This window comes from Sciurus carolinensis, chromosome 2 (genome assembly GCF_902686445.1).
Source record: "Sciurus carolinensis chromosome 2, mSciCar1.2, whole genome shotgun sequence".
Lineage (NCBI taxonomy): Eukaryota > Metazoa > Chordata > Mammalia > Rodentia > Sciuridae > Sciurus > Sciurus carolinensis.
The window spans coordinates 96,114,711-96,135,925 of record NC_062214.1 but is presented as its reverse complement, the minus strand read 5'-3'; the positions used below and the strand labels follow the sequence as shown (position 1 = coordinate 96,135,925).

Below are 21,215 nucleotides of genomic sequence, written 5' to 3'. Positions count from 1 at the left end.
CGTGTGAAGATTGGGCTGGAGCAGAACAAGACAAGGGGAAAAGACAGGTTCACTTGAAGATTTTGTAGTATCCGGCACAAGAGTATGAGCGCCTGGATTAAATCTGTGCCAGTGGGACTGGAGAGAAGAGAACAAATCCCAGAATAATACAGGAGACAGGATTGAGAGAACATGTGATGGATTGCACACAAGGTTTGCAGAAGAGAGGAGTTTAAAGATGTTTCTCGATGACAAGAGTGGGAATGGTGGATGGGGACATAGGAGGAAAGACTGTAAAAGGAAGAGTTTTAACTTAGTTTGGGATGCGGATGCAGTTTGGGGAACTCATGTAAGGATGTGACCACAGGATGACAGACATAAGAAAAGATGAAGGATAATGTGAACACACAAAAAAAATTGAAATGAAAAAAATATATATAAGGATAGGGGAAATAGCAGGAACCTGGGAAAGTTGGTCTCTTTCCTGTCCCAGAGATGAAGGTAAGAAAGAGGATGTGGAAGAATGAGCTATTGGAAAAAGAAGCTAGGTTCTTAGAAGAAAAGAAAATGTGCAGTGAGGGCCAAGAAAAGAGGAAAATTGAAAAAGTGAGAAGCTAGAAGGAGCCTCTTATTTATCACAGGCTTTACCCAGGATTCTAAAGAGAACTTTTAAGAAGTTGTCTCAGTACTATGGTCAAAACCATTCCGAATGAATGGAAACAGGAAAGAATACGAGTGTTATTTCTGACTCACTATAAATAAATAACACTTTCCACTTGTACTGGGTAAAATGATCTCCCTTTTTGAACATTGCTAAATTGTTGTTTGCTCAGTCCCTTATGGAAAGAAAATAACTACAAAACATCTCTCATGCCTTTAAATGTCAGTCATTGAGATAAAGATTTTTTTCATTTGAATAATTTTTGAAAGTCTTCTTCATCCAACTTTTTTCTTTGTTCAAATCACAGGATGAATACATTTCAGAATAGATATTGTTAGATGGTGGTCAAAAGATCTGAATGAAGGACATACAGTGTTTGTGAGGTATAGAATGGTTTTCTGGGAAAAAAAACAGAAGAGGTAAAAGGAATTATGCATTCATAAACTCCTCTATGTGTTCTGAGGAACATATAAGAATCATTGTCCTCAGATTATTGATCATCCTCAGCTAAAGGATGACTGGAAATGATACATGATTATAGTGTTGGTCAGTAATGGCTCAAAGTTTCATAAAGGAAGACATAAGGAACCACAAATGACAAGAAGAACAGTCTTTGACACAAGGGAGGAAACTACACAAGGGGAGAGGGGTCAGCTAAGAGGGTATTCTTGGCACTGCAACAGTTGGAACTGGTGTAGAGTAGGCATGGTGATGCAACCTAGAACGTCCCCATGGGGCAACGTAGAGGATGGAATTGGAGAGATGAACCACAGATGGTTAGCTGAGGACCTTGCTGGGTGCAGAGTGTGGATTGATCTGATAGGTAAGAGGACACCATTCATTGTGAATTTATTAGGACAATGGCAGGATAAGAGTGATATTTAGGGATAATTTGGGGGGTTGTTGAAAAAAAAAACAGTTAAGATAGCTTCATATATTTGGGGCACTGACAGCTGTGGTAGGTTGAACAATGGCTTCCCAAAGGTCTGTGTTTAATTCTTGGAACCCATGAATGTTACTTCATTTGACAAAAGAGTCTTTGCATATGTGATTAGGTTAAGGGCCTTGGGATGAGGAGTATTCTGGATCACTTGAGAAGGGTCAATGTGATCACAGGGTCCTTATGAGAAGAAAGCAGATCAGAGTGAGTAATGGGTTATAGGGAGTGTGACAACATAAGCAAGAGTCTGGGGTCATGAAAAGAAGGGGCCATAAGACAAAGAACATAAGTGGCCTCCAGAGGCTGAAAAAGGTATGGAAAAAGAAGCTTCCAGAAGGAGGACAGCCCTCTCAACACTTTGATTTTAGATGTTTTATTTCTAGAACTATAAGAGTATAAATTTATATGATTTTAAGATACTACATTTTTCGTGTTTTATTACAGTGACAATAAGGGAAATGATACAGATCCCTTTACGAAACTGGCAAAGACTTATTTTAATGGAAAAATGTGTATATGCACACAAGGATTTTAAAAAATAATTTCAGGGTTTTAGAGGTTCCCTAATACGCATCCATAGACCTTCTACAAGGTATTTGCATCCTAGGCCAAAAAGTCCTGGAACTAAAGTTGTTTTAATATAGCACATGATACACATAATGAAAAAACTTAAGGCCATGTCAGTGAGATAAGAAAAGATGGTGTAAATCTAAGTTTTTATAGGAGAAGGCTAAATATGCACTATAAGAACAGGGATAGATCAAGGGTGACTCCAGAATTTCAAACCTGGGAGAATATGGGATTGGCTAACAAGAGAAGGAGAAGATGGGAAGAAAAGAAAGTTCACAGGGAAAGGATATGGGGTAGAGCTCATGATACAGAGTCTGCTATGTGGAGTCAGAATCAAAATCCAGTGCATCTCAGGACTTGGGATCCCTAAATGTAGCACTTGTGGGTGGTGAAAACCAGAGACTAAAGCAAAAGTTTGAAGAAAAATGTGAGAGAAGGAGCAAGAGAGAGACCACGGATAAAACTTTGAGAGCTGTTTCCCTACTAAGCAATTTAGTGGTGCCAGAGAAGGGACTGGAAGTTGATTTTCACGGAAACCTCACAGGTGAGTGTGAAGATGGAGCCCTCCATCTGTAGTTACCAAGTGCTTATCCAATAGAAGGACTGACTTCTACCTGGGGCTCAACCTCAGGATCAGTTCTGGTCCCAGGAGGAGGGGAATGTAGAAATTCTAGGCCAAAAAATTCATGAACTCCAAGACGAAGTTGGTCTTCAGTCACAAGGATAGTCAGATGGAAAAGTAAAGTTAATTGCTCCCGGAAGAATGAGGAATCCTGAATTGCGTCCAAAAAAACCAACAAAAACTATAATAAAAGCAAAATAAATAAATAAAACAGGACATCCTGGTGCCAAAAGGTACAACCAGAACTGTCCCAGGAAATTCTAGCCATCTGATCTGAAGTGATTTTGGATAATAAGGTCTATTCTCTCTTTTAGTTATCTATAATACATTGCCTTTACAATATGCAAGCAGTTTAAGGAAAGGGTCACCCCAACTTCTATGAGGGAAAGGGCAGAGTGTTCTGGAGAAACCATGGATTCTGGAACCCAAAACACCTCATTGCAACTCAGGACTTCTGCAGTTGCTGCCCATCTGGCAAATATCTTAATGCCAGAAAACTCGGTTTCCTCATCTTCAGAACTTCAAGGGCAATACCTTCTTTTATAGGGATGTCACCAATATTGTATGTGTGGCAATATGCATATTATAAATTTGAAAATTTTTCTGTGTATTATGATGTTTCGATATCTTGAAAAACTTTTCAGCTGGAAAGAGACTTGCCCACCCTCGCCCAACCTAGGACTGGCCAATTCTTAAATATTGACCAAGAGCACAGCCAGGAGAAAGCCTTTGATATACAGACTAACCAGTCTTGAGCCATACCTTCTCTCCCAGGGCCATACATCCCCACAAACAATATTCTTCTACCTTAATCATCTTAGGACAAGCCACCAGACAACTAGGGACTATCCATATAGCCCAAAGACCACCAAAACTATCACTAACTAATCCTAAATTGTTCATCTGACCTAACTTTCTTTCCCTTGGAAACTCCAATAGAGGTCATGGCCTGAACTTCTCTTCACCCTGTCTTCTGTCTCCTGAGCACCTTGGTGTTTTTGTTGGGGAGACTCTTTAGGGTAACATGGCACACCATGCCTCCTATCTCTAGGACCTGTGAGTATAATAAACTGGTTTTGCTGAGCTTCTCCTGTGTCTCCTCTTATGGTCTGCTGCTTGACCATCACATAAAAGAATACAAAACAATATTTATATAAAGCAATTTTCATAGTGCCTGGTATGCTGAAGGTGGTGGCTCTTGTCACTGGAGTTAAGTAGTTGCTAAGTAGCTCTGGACAGAAGCAACTAAGAATGTGCACCACTCGCAACCATGTCCTATCTGATCTGCTCAGCATCACATCAAGAGGGTGTTACTCTGAAACTAAACACTTGAGTGTATTACAAAACATCTGAGGTCATGGTGTTGTCATAAAGGAAAAGGGCTGTTTGGAATCCAGAGAAAGGTATAAAGTAGGGTAACAAGTATGGCATGCTTCCGGTCATATAAAGTGTGTTAACTGAAACAATTCATTTACCCCTCAGAACAATCCTATGAGGTATGCACTATTGTAATCCTCTTTCTACAAGGGAGGAAACAAGTGTAAACTTGCCCAAGGATCCAGAGCTATTAACTGACAGAAGAGAAATAGAAACCCAAGCTTTCTAACTCTGGGGTCTTCACACTCAACCCAAAACTGTGCTCTCTCAAGAATAAGGAAATTGTCTCCAGCTCTAGGTGAAGTAGTCATTATCAATGAAGATGATGTTCTAGTTCCTTGCATGGGTAGATTCCCACAGAAGAAACAGGCACATCCACCAGCTACTATTTGAATCCTCCCCAAGATGAGGCAATGGGGGTGAGGGTGCTGGACTTTCGGTTACAGAAGCAATCTGGTTGCTGGGCTCAATGTGGGAATGAAAAGAAACAGTGTCAAGAGCTGTCTGAAGGACAGAGGCTAGGGCAAAGTTGATTTGAGAACCAGGGACCATCTTAAATATCAATCTCAGAGAAGAAGGGCTGAGAGATAAAAAACCTGGATGAGGAAACCACCATATGAAATGGAGCCACAAGATGAAGGCATCAAGTCCAGGAGAGGCCTGGGTGTGGAACCTGGACAGAGAATCCCTGGGTGTGGCATGAGAAGTGACTCTTTCTTGAAGGGAGCAGTCTGTGGGTGGATAGAGACTGTGGGTGGACAGTCATAACAATGAGTTGTTAAGACAGTCGATTCCCTCTTTCTTAATCCATGTTTTCCAAGATTCCAATAATAACTTGACTTCTCTTATAGATTTAACTACTGGGGAGGCATGTACTGATCCGGCAGCAGGAGTAAGAGTTGTTTTTCTCATTGTACATTAATGAACAGGCACCTTGGTTGTAAGACAGTGTCTAGTGAACTTGGTAATGTTGAGTCAGTTCTCCAGGACTTAGTCACATTTAGGAACACAATACAACTAAGTTTCTAAACCTGCAAAGTTGAAAACAACATCTGGTGTCTCAACTGATTCCACTCAAAGAACAATCTTCTAAGAGAGTCGGCTGGCTCTCTCTTTAATATCTTTTTTAGGGGCAAGAAGTTCCAGGAATTCTATATATTGAGAGTTCACCTTATTCAATCAAACAATTTAGTCGCTGATATAATATTTTATAAGTAGCAGTGGCATCAAGAGGTGTCTCATGGAACTCTAGGAATCTCCTAATTTTCATCACCATCATCAAGACTCCCCAAGTTAAATTACAATAGGCCAATTCTTTTTTTTTTTTTTTTTTTTTGCGGTGCTGAGGATTGAACCCAGGGCCTTGTGCTTGCGAGGCAGGCACTCTACCAACTGAGCCACATCCCCAGCAAGAAAGAGGTGAGAGGATGGAAGGTTGGGAGTCTCTGAATTGGTTTCATTTGCTTGTTTGTTATTTCCGCAATCTAACAGTGCTGGGGACTCGAACCCGGGCCTCGAGCATGCAAGGCAGGCACTCTACGTGATGGGCTATATGGCCAGCACAGGCCAATTCTTTATGTAAAGTATCTTTGCAAAAAACTTCCTTCTGTAGATTTGTAGCATACATACAACTCCAAGGCAAGTGATCCAGCTCCTCTTTAAACCAGACTTTTGATTCTAAGCTTCCCACTGTTCATGAGTGAAACCAATGGCAAAATAAGGAGGGACAGCACATTCTAAGGTTAAGAAGACAAGATTAGGAATTAGGATCCCTGATTCTAGTGTTCTGATCCTAACCCATCATGAGCTGACTCTGGGCAGTCAATGATCCCCTCCTGCCTTGTTTATGACAGAGGTCATGGTAAGGTCTTTTCCAGTCCCCAAATTCTGTGATCTTGTGAATTTCTTTGTAAGAAAATAGATAGTGTTAAGTTAATTTCTTTGGGAACAAACTTGCCAAACAAACCAACTAGTCCTCACGTCTGCTTCAAGTTCACCCTGGGCTTTTTGACAAGATAGAGGGTCCATACATTCACCAAATTTACCAGGACTCATGTGACTTCTTAATTGGAATGAGAGTGTCTTGAGAGACAGGGCTGCTTTTCATTGCTCTTCCTATACCCAGGACATAGCCCAGTGCTAAGCACTCATATACTCAAGGAATGTTTTCTGAAGTGAACCACATCAACATAAAGGAGAAAAATACCATCTCATACTATGTCAAATGTTGGCAATATGTTCAAACAATGTTTTAAGAAAGTACATTAAAATCACTTTCAAGATATGGCTTACAACTTTCCAGGTACCAAATGTAAAGACAATTAAATTATAGATAAAATGCTCATTTGAAAATGTTATTGACTGTCATTTCGTATCAAACAGATTATAATGTTTTCCTTCATGTCCTCTAGTAGCACACAAATTTCAACAGTCAAAACCTTTTGACATCATGGAACAAACAAAAAACAAAAGTGATCTTGCTTCATTCAGTCAACACACTCTCCCTTAAACAAATTCCCTCAGAGCAAATTTTTAGGTAAACAGATGATCATCATCTTTGTACCCAAAGGATCGATGAACTCCGCTCATAGAGGACACGAAAGCCCTGATCCCCTAGATGAGCACACATTACCACTAACTATGCTCACTCAGGTTTCTCAGTCAAAATGGAATTTACTTTACAATTTTTCTCTACTGCTTATGCATTCATTAAATGATTGGTGACTTTTATCAGTTCAACTGTGAAAGTCACTCAGCTACATGGGGGTTTGTGATTAATTATTCAGAAATTAGTCTACAGAAGATCATGTCTGAGCTGACATGATCAAAGTCTTCAGATTCTTCTCAGTTTATACCCAAAGGACTTAAAATCACCATATCACAGTGATACAGCCACAATGTTTATAGCAGCTCAATTCACAATAGCTAAACTATGGAACCAACCTAGATGCCCTTCAACAGATGATTGGATAAAAAGATGTGGTATATAAATACAATGGGATATTACTCAGCCTTGAAGAAGAATGAAATGATGACATTTGCAGAATATCATGCTAAGTGAAATAAGTCAATCCCCAAAACACAAAAGCTGAATGTTTTCTCTAATATGCAGATGCTAATTCACAATGCAGGAGGTGGGGCTAGGGAAGAATAATATTACTTTAGATTAGGTAGAGGTGAGTGAATGGAGGGGAGGGAGTATGGGGATGGGAAGGATAGTAGAATGAATGGGATCTTATTACCCTATATACATATGTAACTATACAATTGGTGGGATTCTACATCATGTATAGAAAGGAAAATGAGAAACTATACTCCATTATGTATGATGTATCAAAGTGCATTCTACTGTCATGTATAACTAATTAAAACAAATTTAAAACTTTTTTAAAAACACTTTTTACTCACTACCAAAGAGAGTCTTTTGTGTCCCGTAGCATGTTCTTCATTACTGTAACTTACTAGATAATGGTCTATTTGAAACTACATTTTGTTTTCACCTTTCTAGAGTTTTTTTTTTTTTTTTTTTCTTTTGGTTTGTCTTGTTTTGTTTTGTTTTTGGTGGTGCTGGGGATTGAATCCAGGACCTGGTGCTCACAAGGCAAGCTCTCTACCAACTGAGCTATATATATGCCTAGGATTCTAGAGGTTGTTTTAATTCCTTTTTTGCCTGCTAGGAAGTGACGTTTTAAAGTTGACCTAGTAATATCCCATGGTGGTTTCAGATGAGGGAAGCTTCCCCTACATATGTGCCTCAGTGTCTCCTGGTAGGCTCTGGAGAGCCACAGGATATTCCCTGGGGAAGGAAGGTCTTCCCTGAGGTTAAAGAAGGATTGCAGATTAGTGATCATTGCATTTTCTCTCCATCATATTGCAACAAATATGAAGTTAGGAGAAAGCTTTACCTTGAAAAGAGCTCTAAATACTGATTTTTGTGTCCTCCATGCTTCATAGAGCAGTGAGAATTATAATTTGTAGAGGAGTTTCTGGAAGAACAGTCTTCTGATCTAGCACTTTTATAGACATGATTGACAATGTCAATGATTGAAAGGGTGATGGTAGTTACTTGCTAGAACGAGAAGGATTTCCCGAGCTCTTAGGATTAATTGGAAGACATTCTGGGCTAATGCACAGCCTCCAGCAGGCATGTGGGAATCTTCACTGACAGAACTCAAAAAGCAAACGATGGATTCCTATCGCAATCGCTGAGAAGTATGAAAGGACCTCAGTGCTTTTCTCCAGGATATTGTGTTCAGCACCCTTGGCAGTGAGTAGGGTTGGTGGTGGGAGAATACATGAACTTACAGGGGAAGAGAAGTCCCAGATCTTTTTAGTCCACTGTTAATGCATGGGACATGTGACTCTTCACTCCAATCCCCAACCTAGTGAATATCTGAGGTCCCGAAAATACTAATATTGCAGTTATAATCTAATTACTTGTACAAAACTGTGGCTAATGCATTATGACCAAACCACATGCTTCTTTCCCCCTCAGCTCTAGATATGGGTTTGCACTAGATTACTCCTGGCCTGTGTGATCAGTTGTGTCCTATCAGAAGATGCACATGTTTGGGACTGTGGAGTTCATCCAGGCCAACTGGCACATGCAGGACCTAGTTCTTGGCCTCAGCTCACTCTCAGTGAGCTGTAGTTCTATCTAAAGGATATTTTACCGATTTAGGTACATTCATTCATTCATTCATTCAGACAGCATATCATAAAGGAATTTGACAAAAGTGAACAAAAATATATCCATAAGCAAAACTCCCCTTTTAGTTTGGCAGAGTGGGTTTTTCCATTGTGCTTGAGCAATGATAGTAGGTGCACTGGATCAGGAGTCCAAAGGTTTAGATCTGAATTCTCACTTTTTCATTTCCCTACTGTGTGAGTTAGGACAGGCCACTGCTCTTTCTTGATCTTCAATTTCCTGAACTGTAAAGTGAGGGTTCTCTTTCCTGTAATCCATCATGAACTTATTGAAAGGTTCAGCATTTTCCTATACTTGGTTTACAACAGTATTTATCAAATGATACTTCTATGATCATAATTTTATTGTGAGATGTTTTATTTGTTTGGTAAAGACAAATTTATAGGTTTTCATAGTTTATGAAAATATATTAAAATGAGTTATTTCTAAAGTAGAATATTTGAAATGTCTACCTTGATGTGACTCTACATTCTCTTATTCTTTCCAAACCCTGATCCATCTCTCATCAAACTCTAAGATGCAACATTCCTTACCTCACCCTCAACCTTCTGACAAGAGGGTCATGAATACGTGACTCTCAGGACATGGGAAGGATAGCATGGATTGTCTGTTACTGACAAATTTTGTTTAATAACTTGTTTCTTGGATCATATAAAATGCCCCTGGGTAAAAATGGCTACAGCAGAATGTTCTACAGCTGAGGTTATCTGTGAAGAGAAAATGGATGCTGGAAAATTTGATGTCATAAACTAAATACATGCTACTACATTAACATTAGGTTTATTTTCAAAACTCCCCAAGTTTGATTTTTAACTCAAAACGTTTTCAAATAATCCTATGCCATGATAAAAAAATGATGATAAAACTTATTTACATGACACATGTTCCTGTGTTTAGCCCTTTAGGCTATACCAAGAAATAGAAAAAAGTCTTTCTTATATTTGGAGAATTTTTTATCTATTTGAAGAGAGAAAACACATGTGTGTTTTGTGCTTGCACACATACACACAAGAAAGAAGAGATAAGAACCTGGATATGATTAAGGGCTAAGTGAGAAATTCATACAATGAGAGGCATAGGCATTTGTGGAAGAGTCTGCTATTAAATGGAATTATGAGGGTAGAGTTCATAAATGAGTTATAAAGTGGACTTGGTCTTCAAAAGATGAGGCAAGTAGGGTTTGGACAGGAAGAGAGGAGAGAGAAGGACATTCTAGATGAGAGGATATTGCACAAGCAAGGTCTTGTGAGCAGAAATGAACAAGGAAAATTGTGAAATTGACATGGGTCTTTTCAGGTGAAACAAAATTTCTTGCTGAGAGAATCAAAATGTATATATTGGTAGCTGTGGAGGAGTCATATTTGTTGGTGTCTTAGTCCATTTTCTGTTGCTGTAACAAAATACCTGAGACTGGATAATGCAAAAAGAAAAGAGGTTTACTTAGCTCACTGTTCTGGAGGTTGAAGTTCAAAAGCATAGTACTGACATCTGCTTAGATTCTGGTGAGGGCCTTCTTGTTACATCTTCATATAGAAGAAGGCATCACATGATTAAACACAGCAAGCATGCCAGAGAGAGCTCTAGCTGATAACAAAGCCACCCCATGATAACCCATGAGTCCTTTGATCTGTAGGGTTGGGACAGAAGGAAGATTCCAGATGCATAAGGTCTCACCTCTCAACATTACTGCGCTGGGAACCAAGTTTCCAACTCATGGACTTTTGTGGGATGTATTCAAACTATAGCAGTGGAAGATCTTAATATCACTGTAGGGAGTTTAAATTTCACCCTTTAAATAATGGAGAATCACTGAGTTTTAGAAAAGGGACTATTGTGCTAAAGAGTGTTTTAAAAAGATTTCTCCCTCAAATAAGGTGACCTACAAGGTAAATCAGTAAGCAAAGGTAGCTCCCTATTCTACCTGTTTAATATTGTTTTTTCTTTATTAATAAAATAAATATAAAATATGATAATTTATGGTACAATGAACACCCAAGAATCTCCCTTTCAGTTTATGACAACTAAAAGGATCATTACATTACAGTCCCTTCTGGGGTCCTCTTTCTTCTCCTACCTTTTTCAGACAGAGTAGCCTAGAGTCAGGAATGTACTGAAAGCATCTGTATGTAAAATGGCATTGTACTAGTAAAATAAATAGGTGACTCTAAAGATAACTGTGAAACACAATGTAGACCTAATTTTTATTAAACAGAATGAAAGTGGAGAAGTGGGTGATGATACAGCAAACAAATGCAAAAGCAGGGATGACTATTAGTAGCACATAAAATGTGAAAAAAATTCAATGTTCAAAGAGAACAATTTATTTGAAAAAAGATGTAGTTCTTTGGGAATTTGTAATAGTCATGAAAATTAATGCAAAAACAATGTAGGGTTCAATCAGAGAGGCAGAACCACATACAAATTCTATATGTACATAATATATACATATAGCACACATATACATATATCTGAGCATATGTATGTAGAAAGGAATCTGTTTCAAGGATTTGAACTTACACAACTTTGGGAGCCTACACCTTGTGTAGGAGTTAGAGATGCTGAAGGAGGATCCAGAAAAGGTGGAGAAGCTACAGGTCCAGATGCAGCTTCATACCAAAGAGGTGAACCAGTAGGTAAGCAGTGACTTGCATGTGCTATAAAATTGCAGGTCTTCAATTCTGCCTTCTGCATATTGCACAAGAATCTCTCATGTGACCCACCCCAACCAGAAATATAGGGAAAAGGAATTTTGGGGACATTCATTAGCTTAGCCAAGTTGACATGTTACAAACTCACCACAAGCAATATAGTATTGACATATAGAAAGCAAAACCTTCCAGTAAAATAAGGAGAATTTCACAAAATCATAATCATGGTGGAAGATTTGAATATACTTGTCTCAGAATATGACAGGATAAGTGTGGGAGACAGAATTCTAGGATGATTCCCATGTTTCCGGCCCCTGGTATATACACTTTCCATATTCTACCCCCTTTACAATGAGCTGGCTTTGTGAATATGACAGGATATTCCTCCTACGACTACGTTACATTATATGGCAGATGGAAGAATGGCTTCCAGTTAGTTGACTTTGAGTAACAGAAAGGAAATTATCCTGAGTGAGTATGACCTGATTAGGAGAGCCCTTAAAATGGACAGGCTCCTCTGAAAGTAAGTGAAGTCTGAAAAGGTCTATGGAAAGGGACACATGACAAGGACCTGCAACCAGCCTCTAGCAGCTGAGAGCAGCCCCCACCAGCAGTGGGCAACACGATGGAAATCTCATCCCTTCAACCACAAGGATATGGATTCTGTCACCAACCCAGGGTACTTGCAAATGTATCTTTCCCTAATTGAGTCTCCAGGTGAGGACACAGTTGGCCAACACTTTGATTTCAGCCTGGAGAGATCACAAGCAGAGAAACCTGTGCCAGATTCTTAATCCGTGGAATCTGTGCCATAATAAATTTGTGTTATTTAAAGCTACTTTTGTGATAAGGCTAGGTGTGTGATAATTTGTTACGCAACATAGGAAATTAATACACTAAGTAAACAAAGTATTGCAAGTTTAAATAAACATTTAACTTGAGTATAAGAATGTATAACTTTGTGCAAAGACAGTCTTTAAAAGTTTGCAGAACATTAAAAATCTTGAGAATATTTTAAACTACAATGACTTTTTCAATACTTTCCAAAAGTTGAAATCTTAGAGAAGATTCTTTGAATGTTCTGCAATGAGATTAGCTATTAGTGATAAAATTTCCCTGAATTCTGTGTTAAAAAAAAAAAAATCACACTGCTGAATAACTCTTTAGCCTAAGGGAAATCAAAAAACTTCCTAGGAACTAACAGCAATGAAACATAATAGTCTCCACAAGTTCTGCATCTGCAGATTCAGTCGTGGATCAAAAATGTTAGAAAAAGCAATTGCCTCTGTTCTGATCATTCAGATTTTTTTCTTGTCATCATTCCTTAAACAATAAGTATTACAGCAGTTTACACTGCATTTACATTGTACCAGGTTTATAAGCAATTTGGAAATGAATAACGTACATTTTATATTACACGCAAACCTTGAACCATTTTAAAAAGGAATTGGGCATCCATGGATTTGAGTGTCTGTGGGGGTCCTGGCACCAATCCCCCACAGATAAAGGTGGATGACTATACATCAAAATAATAGAACTAAAGAATTTTCCTTAATTATTTCTATAAGAAAGAATAAAAATAAATTAATAAAGCTGTAGATGAAGGAATAAACAAGAATAATGAAAGAAATAAAAATAAATCAGGAGAAATGAAACAAATTTATTGATTTTGAACAAAACAAACCTGTACTGACAAAATCAAGGTATGGTTATTTAATAATAACAATAAAAGTGATAGACTTCTAACATACGAGAACAATGAGAAAAGAGAAAAACAAAGAGATAATATTTGAAATGGAATAAGATGGTTTATACAATATACCATATCTGTATTAGTAATTTTGAAATTCTACCTTAAATAGAACAATGTCTAGGAAAGTGTGACTAGAACTTGGTATCAGATCTATAAACAATTATTGTTAGATAATACAATATTCTCAAAGATTTAATACCCAAAGAGGAGTTTAGCTTACATTTGAAAATATTTGGAGCCCATCAACTTTTAAGGAATACATAATTCTTGGGTCGTTAGATAAAACATGGAATTTCATACAATAGAAAAATACGAAATCTTTGCGATTTGTTCATGGCATTAGTGTGATATCAAAATTTGACAAATAAAGCACTAATTATTATTTTATAATTTTACTTGTGAATATCTGAGAAAAAATAAAAATACAAAAACAAATTAGAACATTAAGCCTAGTAGTGTGTGAATATCATGACCAAGTAGGGGCTTTTTCAGAAATGCAAGACTAGTTTGACAATAGAACATTTAAAATGTAATGCAATTAATAATAAAACAAAAGAAGAAGTTTTTGAAACAAACTCATTAAATGCACAAAAGACATTTGATAAAATTCAATATTAATTCCTATTTTAAAAAATAGTATCTCAGTAATTAACAAAAGATGTTAGTGTAATATTAGAATATATGAAATTTAATGAATTAGGTACTAGAGTTATTGCCTTTAAATTCAGGAACAAAACAAGGATCCTTGTTTTCATGACTACAGTTCAATATTTTTGAAATGGTTTCAGCCAATACAATAAGATAAGAAAAAGCAACAAGAAAACAAATAGAATTATTGAAAGGGAAGAGATAAATTCATAATTATTTAGACTTCATTTTATTTTCTACCTCATAAATCTAAGATAACCTAACCAATTAGTCATTTTAATGTAGAAACTAACATAAATCACATTCAAACTGACTTTAAAAGTATGAAATATGGGTTCACATACCTCTTCAAGCCCAGAGGTAGAGTGGCCCTCAGGGTTGGTAGATCCAGGAATTCAGTGATGTAATCAATGGTGTAGGTATGTTCTCTCTCCATACCTTGTTAATCTTGGTCTCAGGTTTGTTAGAAGGCTAGTTCCTCCCCTCCTCTCACCTGTCCAAGATCATAGAATGACGGTCTGCAGTAGCTATAAGCCTCTTTGTTCAAATAGTGGAAGGAAGAGAAAATTATTCTAACAGGTTTATACTAATTTGTATTCACTCTTAGAAGTGAAACTTACATAGAGAAACACTGTGTATATAAATAAATGAATATCTGGTATTATTAGAAAGTGGGCTTAATAGATGTCAAGCAGGCAGGTAACAAAGTTTAGTATATCAAATGTAAATTTATTTGGAGCTATAAGAAAGTTTACCAGGGAGAGCAAATATAAAGTATACACAGAGAAATAAGTTTTGCTTATAAAAGTCAGTTAGAAAATAGAATAAAAGGATCTCATCCTAATTCTCAAAATAAATGCTAATAAATACCAAATGCCTAGAAATAAGCAAGAATTGGTTAAGACCAAGTAGAGAAAATAATGTGCCTTTACCTAAGGACATAGAGAAGACTTGAGTAGATGGAGAAATGGAGTATATTTCTGACTAGGAAAATTCAATTTTATGACTTTATTCCTAAAGTTAATGCCTTTTTATTAATTCTAGTTTAAAGGATATGGAACAAAAAATGATTCTAAAGTTCATCTAGTTAATAAATATTTGAAAATAATATTGAGGGGAGACCTACTCTACTGGGAAGATACTAAAAAGTATAATACATGACTGATTAATTTTACTTCTCATAATTTTTTATATATAAGAAATTAAATTTCAAATATTTGAAAAACATCAAATTTAGGCAGAAAATATTAGGATCTCACCGTATACTATGCAACAAAATATAGTCTAGAAAAAATTAAAGAGTTAAATTTAAAAAATAAAATTATAAAAATGATAGAATAAAATATATAACAAAGGCAAATTTTCTTGTCATTATGGAATATAGGAGGTCTTTCTTTGCATAAATACCAAAATTAGAAACCATACAGAAAAGGTCTTATAGGATTAAGTACCTAAAGTTTTCTAAACATCTATATAGTAGCCAAACACCATCATCATGGGTTAAAGGATAAATTACTGAAAAATGATATCGTACATTTAACAGATAAAGTATTTATATTTTATATAGCTAAAATTAATAAATAAAAAGTAAATATTACAGTAGAAAGGGCAGAAAACATACTTAAAAACTATAAAAAGAAGAAAAACAGCTAGCACCTGAAAAATGCTCAACCCCACTGTTAATAAAAAAAAAATTCTAAAACATTATTACTTTATAGTTGTTAGAGTGGGAAAATATTAAAAGGAATTACATTATCTAAATTAAGAGAAAAAGATGCAGATGCTGATTTACAATGAGGGTATGGGTAGGGAAGAACAGAATTACTTTAGATTAGGTAAAGGGGATTGAAGGGAGGGGAGGGGGTATGGGTATAAGAAGGATAGTAGAATGAATCAGACATTATTACCCTGTGTACATATATAACTATATGAATGGTGAGATTCTATGTCATGTATAAGCAGAAGAATGAGAAATCATATTCCATTATATATGATGTGGCAAAGTGCATTCTACTCTCATGTGTAACTAATTAAAACAAATAAATATATATATAAAAAAGAAAAGGAGAAGATGACATTTAAAATCAACTTAAAATATGCATACTCTGACCAATAATATAACTTCTATGAAGTTATGCTAAAGGATAGACAGGTCTATGTATAAGGATGTTAACTGCAGTGTTGTTTTCATGGAAAATAACTGGAAACAATCATTTATCAGAAGGAGCTTATTTAAATTATGACACACTGTACAAGGAATATTAGAAAACCATTAAAAAGATGAATTATACATTGCAAAGAAAGATGAACATTTTAATCAGGGAAGTCTAGTAATCTAGTAAATATGAATAGTCCAATGTTTAGGGGGAAAGAGAAATATTTATATAGATCTACTAAAAATGTTCAGGGATATATTCCAACCAGTTAACAAGTGGTTATTTCTGAGACCAGGGATTATGAGGGATATTATCCTTTTACTTTAAATACTTCTGAATTATTTTTTCAATTTAACATGATTCTATACTGGGGAGGGGTGGGGGAGGCTGTTTCTTCCCCAAATAGACAAGAAAGAAAGTGGAAGAGCCAGATGAAATGGTAATTTGAAATGCAACAACTTTGAAGCAGTTTTTCTGCATAAGAGAGACCTAGGCTTGTTTTGGGACCTGGGATAAAAGCCAGTTTGGGAGAGAGACTGAGAGGGTGAGGGGAATGTTGATTGGCCAAAGTCCTGGAGGGGTTGGAACAGACCAGCATAGGGGCCTGCTTTAGGAAGAAGAAGAAAAATAAAACTGGGGCAATGTTTTGAGGAGGTGGGGCATAAAAGGAAGTCTAGCCAATGAATCCTGTTGAATTGGAAGCAAAATAATCAGCTGAGAAGAAGGCTTGTGACTGGAGCTAGAGAGGCACAGTATAGGTAGATGCTGTGTGGAGTGAATAGGCTATGGAGTGGGATCTGAGTCGTCAGGTTTACTTGTGAGATTCCTGCTCTCCATTCCAGATCTACAGAATCAGAGTCTCTGTGGGTGGGTGATTCTAATACAAGATAAGTTCCAGAACCTTTGAAACAAAAAGTTAATTAAGGATATGCTGATGCTGTATCACAATTACCTGCCATAGGATCAACCAGTACATTTGCCTGATTTTTCCCTAGCATCATTAGCAGTCTGAGAAGAGAATGTTTGATTAAAACAGATGGTTGAATATACCCAGAATTGGGCTTGGGCATTGGGGGTGTAGAAGAATGTCAGCGAGTCTGTGGAAGCTGAGATGCAGGTAAGTAGTGCGTTAACCTGGATGATCCCAGGGTCAGAACTGGTGGGGAGGGAGGCATGGAGGGACTGGAAGTCACAAGGAGGATGTCAAGCAGATCCGGGAAAGTCAGAGAATGGACATTTTAATCAGTGAAATGATTCTTGATGTTAAGGATTTTGAAAGAGCAGCAACACGGGGGGTGGGGACACAGTTCCCATAGTGGCCGGGCAAAGAGCCTTCTGAACTAGAGAGGAGGTGAAGCTGGCCAAAGTCAGAGAGATCAGGAAGTGATCAGACAGAGCGTGAATGGTCACTCCTATGAACAGCTGGTGTCCTGCAAGTGGACAAAACCAGGTAAACAGAGAAGAGAATGTTGGGATCAGGGAGGGGCAGAGTCAGGGGGAACTGAAAGAGTTGCACAGGCTGGTCCCGGAGATTCAGCATGGCACTACTTCCAGGCAGCATGACAATTTTAGAACTGTTGGCAGCCGGATAAGTCAATATATTGGCAAATCTGGAGTGACCTCTCAGATGTTCAAGTGGCAATAACTGGAATTTTCCTTTAGTACCTAACGTATTCTTCTGTTTTACTACATGAGCTATTCATTTGCACAATTGTACTGGGCAATTCCCCCACAGTACAGATCTATCCATTTTTGAATCCCCAATGCTTAATGCTGCTTGACACATGACAAATACTTAATGAAAAGTTTTTCCAGATGAATGGATGTGAAAGTAATTAAGCAGCCCCATGCTCCCAGTTAGAATGTTGGGGTGAGGGTACTTCCTCAAAAACCCGCTTCCAGGTGGAGGAAAGGAGGAAGGTCATTCATTGCTTACCTTAGGATGCTTTTGAATGTTTCGTTTTGTTTTGTTTTGGTGGCTAACTGGGGAGTGTGAGTGAGTTATGTTTGATGATGACTTGTTCAGGACTACTGTCACCTGAAAGTAGAATAAAATACATAATAAATTTCATCTTCCTCTACCTGGGCTTGGAATGTTCAGTAGCTCAAGCTCAATCTTTGTTCTTTTTTCTCTCCCTAGGGAAACCTCATTTTTATTCTGGGCTTCAATTACCACCTCTTTGTGCACACAGGTATTTCCATTGTATGTATATCAGGACTTATATCACTTTGTACTTTGACATCTCTCAGAAGCACCAGAGGTTCACCTTTGCAGAAGGAATTCTAGTCCTCTTCCTGGGTTTCCACTCCCGGGGCTTGGTGCCACCTTTGCTAGCAAACCAGTAACCCAGGAACCAACCTTGAGTGATTTTCCTCATTTTCCATATCTAATCCACCAAGTCCTTCCAACTTTAGGATATAAAGAACTTATGAATCCTTCCACTTCTCCACTGTCAAATCCACCCGCCCACCCAGTCCTGCCATTCTGTAGTCCTCCTGAATGGATCTACCTATGCCCATTTCAGGTTCCCTCCAATTCCCTCTCCACCTGGTAGCTGGGAAGATTTCTTCAAAACGCCAAGACGATGGTGTCATACTCCTGCTTAATCCACCTGATGGCTTGTGCTTCTAGTCTTGAGACACATTTGTAAGGCTCCTGTGGTCTGACCCCCGCCCACAGCTCCAAACTTGCTTTGCACACCACACTCTTTCACTCTCGCTAGGGCCAGCCACAGTAGGCGTTCCTATTTCTTTAATAGGTATCATGCTGTCCTCACCCCACCCCTCAAAGCCTTTGTACATAGGCTTCCTTCCCCATTTCATGTAATTAACCCCTGTGCTTCTTTCTGATCTCAGCTCAGACATGATTTCCTTAGAGACGCTACCAGAGACCTCTCCAACAAGGTGAAATCCCTTTCCTCTATTTTCTCATAGGAATATGGTCCCCCGTCTGTACAGCAGATTTCTTAGTTGTGATTGTGTACTTGTGTGTGTGTGATTATTTCCCTTGTGCTTGTCTCCCACCTTGTACTCTGGGCTCTGTGAAGCCCAAGAACCCCGTGTGCTTTTGCTAAGTGCCATGCTTGGCTCATGAGTGTGCTATAAATATTTGTTAGATGAGTGAACGAAGAGACCAGAGACACCCTTGTGTGTTCTTAGTTGAAATCACACTAATAAAGTCCTGTTTCTCTGGTCTGTCCACTGGGACTTGGGAATAGTGTAGTTGTAGGTAACTCTCAGAGACAATGGTGTCCATGATCATTGAACCAGGATTTAGAGCCCAAATGCTGGGTTTTGTCCTAGCTTTGTAATAGTGTGGCCTTTGGAAAGTTATGTTTCTTAGGTCTAAATTCTAAATTTCACCTACAGGTTAGGTGTCTCCTGCCCTTGGGCTGTGCCCAGCTGTTTTCTCCAAGTCCTCGCCTTCCTCCTTGCTGCCTGCCTCCTCAGCTGGAAATGACTGAGGGCCTCCCGCAAAGGTAGGGGAGCGCCTTCTCTGTGGGAGAGTTGGGAGGAAGCACATGGTGTGGGTACTAATTCAGTGGACTGCGTGGTATTCAGAAACTACTGCTGGATTCTATTTCTTCAGACAAACCAACTTTGAAAAACAAGTCTTGAATAATTGGCAGGACAAGAAGCTGGTCCCAAGCACAGTTTGTTGCCTACAAGGATGTTAATTCATCAAATTTAAATAACCAAAAGCCTTGATTAGGCATATTTATCCCCTTTCTTATTTAATTGGGATGAAATATATGTAGATTGATCTCTCTTCAGCTCAGAGATCTCCAAGTAGTACAGAATTTCAAGCTACTGTTGTTTATTTTCTATGAATTTTGTCTAAATCTTTCATGGTAAATGAAAAAAAGTAAGCAGGTTTTCAAACTGGAGTACTTCTTCAGAAGAAACTCAAGAAGTTACCTTCTGGCTCTTTCTCATTCATGGATCCCAACCAGCCTCCGCAGATGGGGTTGAATTTCAGTCCAGAGGAGGTGTCCCCATCCCACACTCGCAGTGTGAAGCTTGTGTCTCTGTATTTTAATTTCTGCATCTCTAGAATGGTCACAGTGGTTCTTGCCAACCTTGGAAGGGTGCCATGAAATCACTGAAACAAGAAAATGAGAAGGATTAATCCTGTAGGATGATGAACCTGTATTTTCTTTAGATTCTCTAGTTTGGATGAAAACCTCCTTTAGTAAATAATGTTTATACTAGTTGTATCTCTACCTGATTCGACAGTGACAATTCCAAATTACACCCCAACCACCCACTTCTGAATAGGAGGAGAAAAAAAAAAAAAAAATCAGAAGCCTGCAATTGTGTAACATGTAAATCTCTTCTGGACCAGGGCCCATCGCTGTGGTTTGGCAATACAGCCAGTGCAACATCTCTTTTCTCATCTGCTGGGGGGAAAAAAAAAAGAACCAACAAAGAAAAAAAAAATACCTGGAGAATAAAGGTAATCATTAATCTATCAGGCACAAAAAGGAGACTTCCGAGGATTTCAGGTTCTAACTCACCAATTCAAACGCACAGTTGCAAACAGGGAATGCCAATTACACCTGAAGAGGATTAAGCCAAGCTTCAAATCCGGACAGCATTTGGACAGTCAGAGAATCTCACCAGACATCTTCAGGGATCTGCCCAGAGTTGTCTAAGTTTCCATTTTCATGTACTGGTGAAGGTGAGGACCAGAACAAGCAGGTATTGGTGGAACGTGGTCCCTGGAGAAGCCTCAAGATGCAGCCTGAGAAGGAAGAGACCGGGAAGAGTTTCAAGCAGAGGCTGGCCTTGAAGAGCAGCTTAGCCAAGGAGACGCTCTCCGAGTTCCTGGGCACTTTTATAATGATTGTGAGTATTTCCTGATTTCCTAAGTTCTGACCCCATAATGCTTCTCTTGCTGCCAAGCTGGTGGCAGAGAGTTTTGCTTTGCTTTGTTTTCTTTAAAAAATTATCAGTTTCATCTCTTCCAAGAAGCAGCAAGTTACTTCTAGGCAGTTTGGCTGTTGAGTGGCCGTAGTGTTGAGTGGCCGTAGTGTTGAGTTTTCATTTACCATTACATTCTTCATAGCAGCTGATGGGTTGGAAGAAGGGGAGTGGAGTGCTTTCTTCATTTCAGGGATTTACTTACTGAGAATCTAAAATGGCCTTGTGAT

General features: G+C 38.2%; 2 protein-coding genes across 7 annotated transcripts in view; one reads left to right on the top strand and one right to left on the bottom strand.

Annotated features, from left to right (window-relative positions):
* The window catches only part of Aldh1a2 (aldehyde dehydrogenase 1 family member A2), a 172,886-nt gene extending 151,863 nt beyond the window's left edge, over positions 1 to 21,023 (bottom strand). Inside the window, exons 1-4 of one of the 4 annotated variants that reach the window (XM_047536147.1) lie at positions 20,580 to 21,023; positions 19,981 to 20,164; positions 17,999 to 18,100; positions 14,251 to 14,443 (exon numbers count right to left, since the gene is read on the bottom strand). The gene's annotated coding sequence lies outside the window, so the exon portion shown is untranslated. Of the gene's footprint in view, positions 1 to 14,250; positions 14,444 to 17,998; positions 18,101 to 18,610; positions 18,721 to 19,980; positions 20,165 to 20,579 lie in introns of those variants that run through there. The other 3 variants (XM_047536137.1, XM_047536161.1, XM_047536155.1) reach the window with 3 other exon arrangements.
* The window catches only part of Aqp9 (aquaporin 9), a 45,249-nt gene continuing 40,886 nt past the window's right edge, over positions 16,853 to 21,215 (top strand). Inside the window, exons 1-3 of one of the 3 annotated variants that reach the window (XM_047536173.1) lie at positions 16,853 to 17,179; positions 19,432 to 19,541; positions 20,408 to 20,910. In XM_047536173.1, coding sequence (XP_047392129.1) covers positions 20,800 to 20,910 — 111 coding nt within the window. In that variant the 5' untranslated portion in view covers positions 16,853 to 17,179; positions 19,432 to 19,541; positions 20,408 to 20,799. Of the gene's footprint in view, positions 17,180 to 18,915; positions 18,967 to 19,431; positions 20,911 to 21,215 lie in introns of those variants that run through there. The other 2 variants (XM_047536193.1, XM_047536184.1) reach the window with 2 other exon arrangements.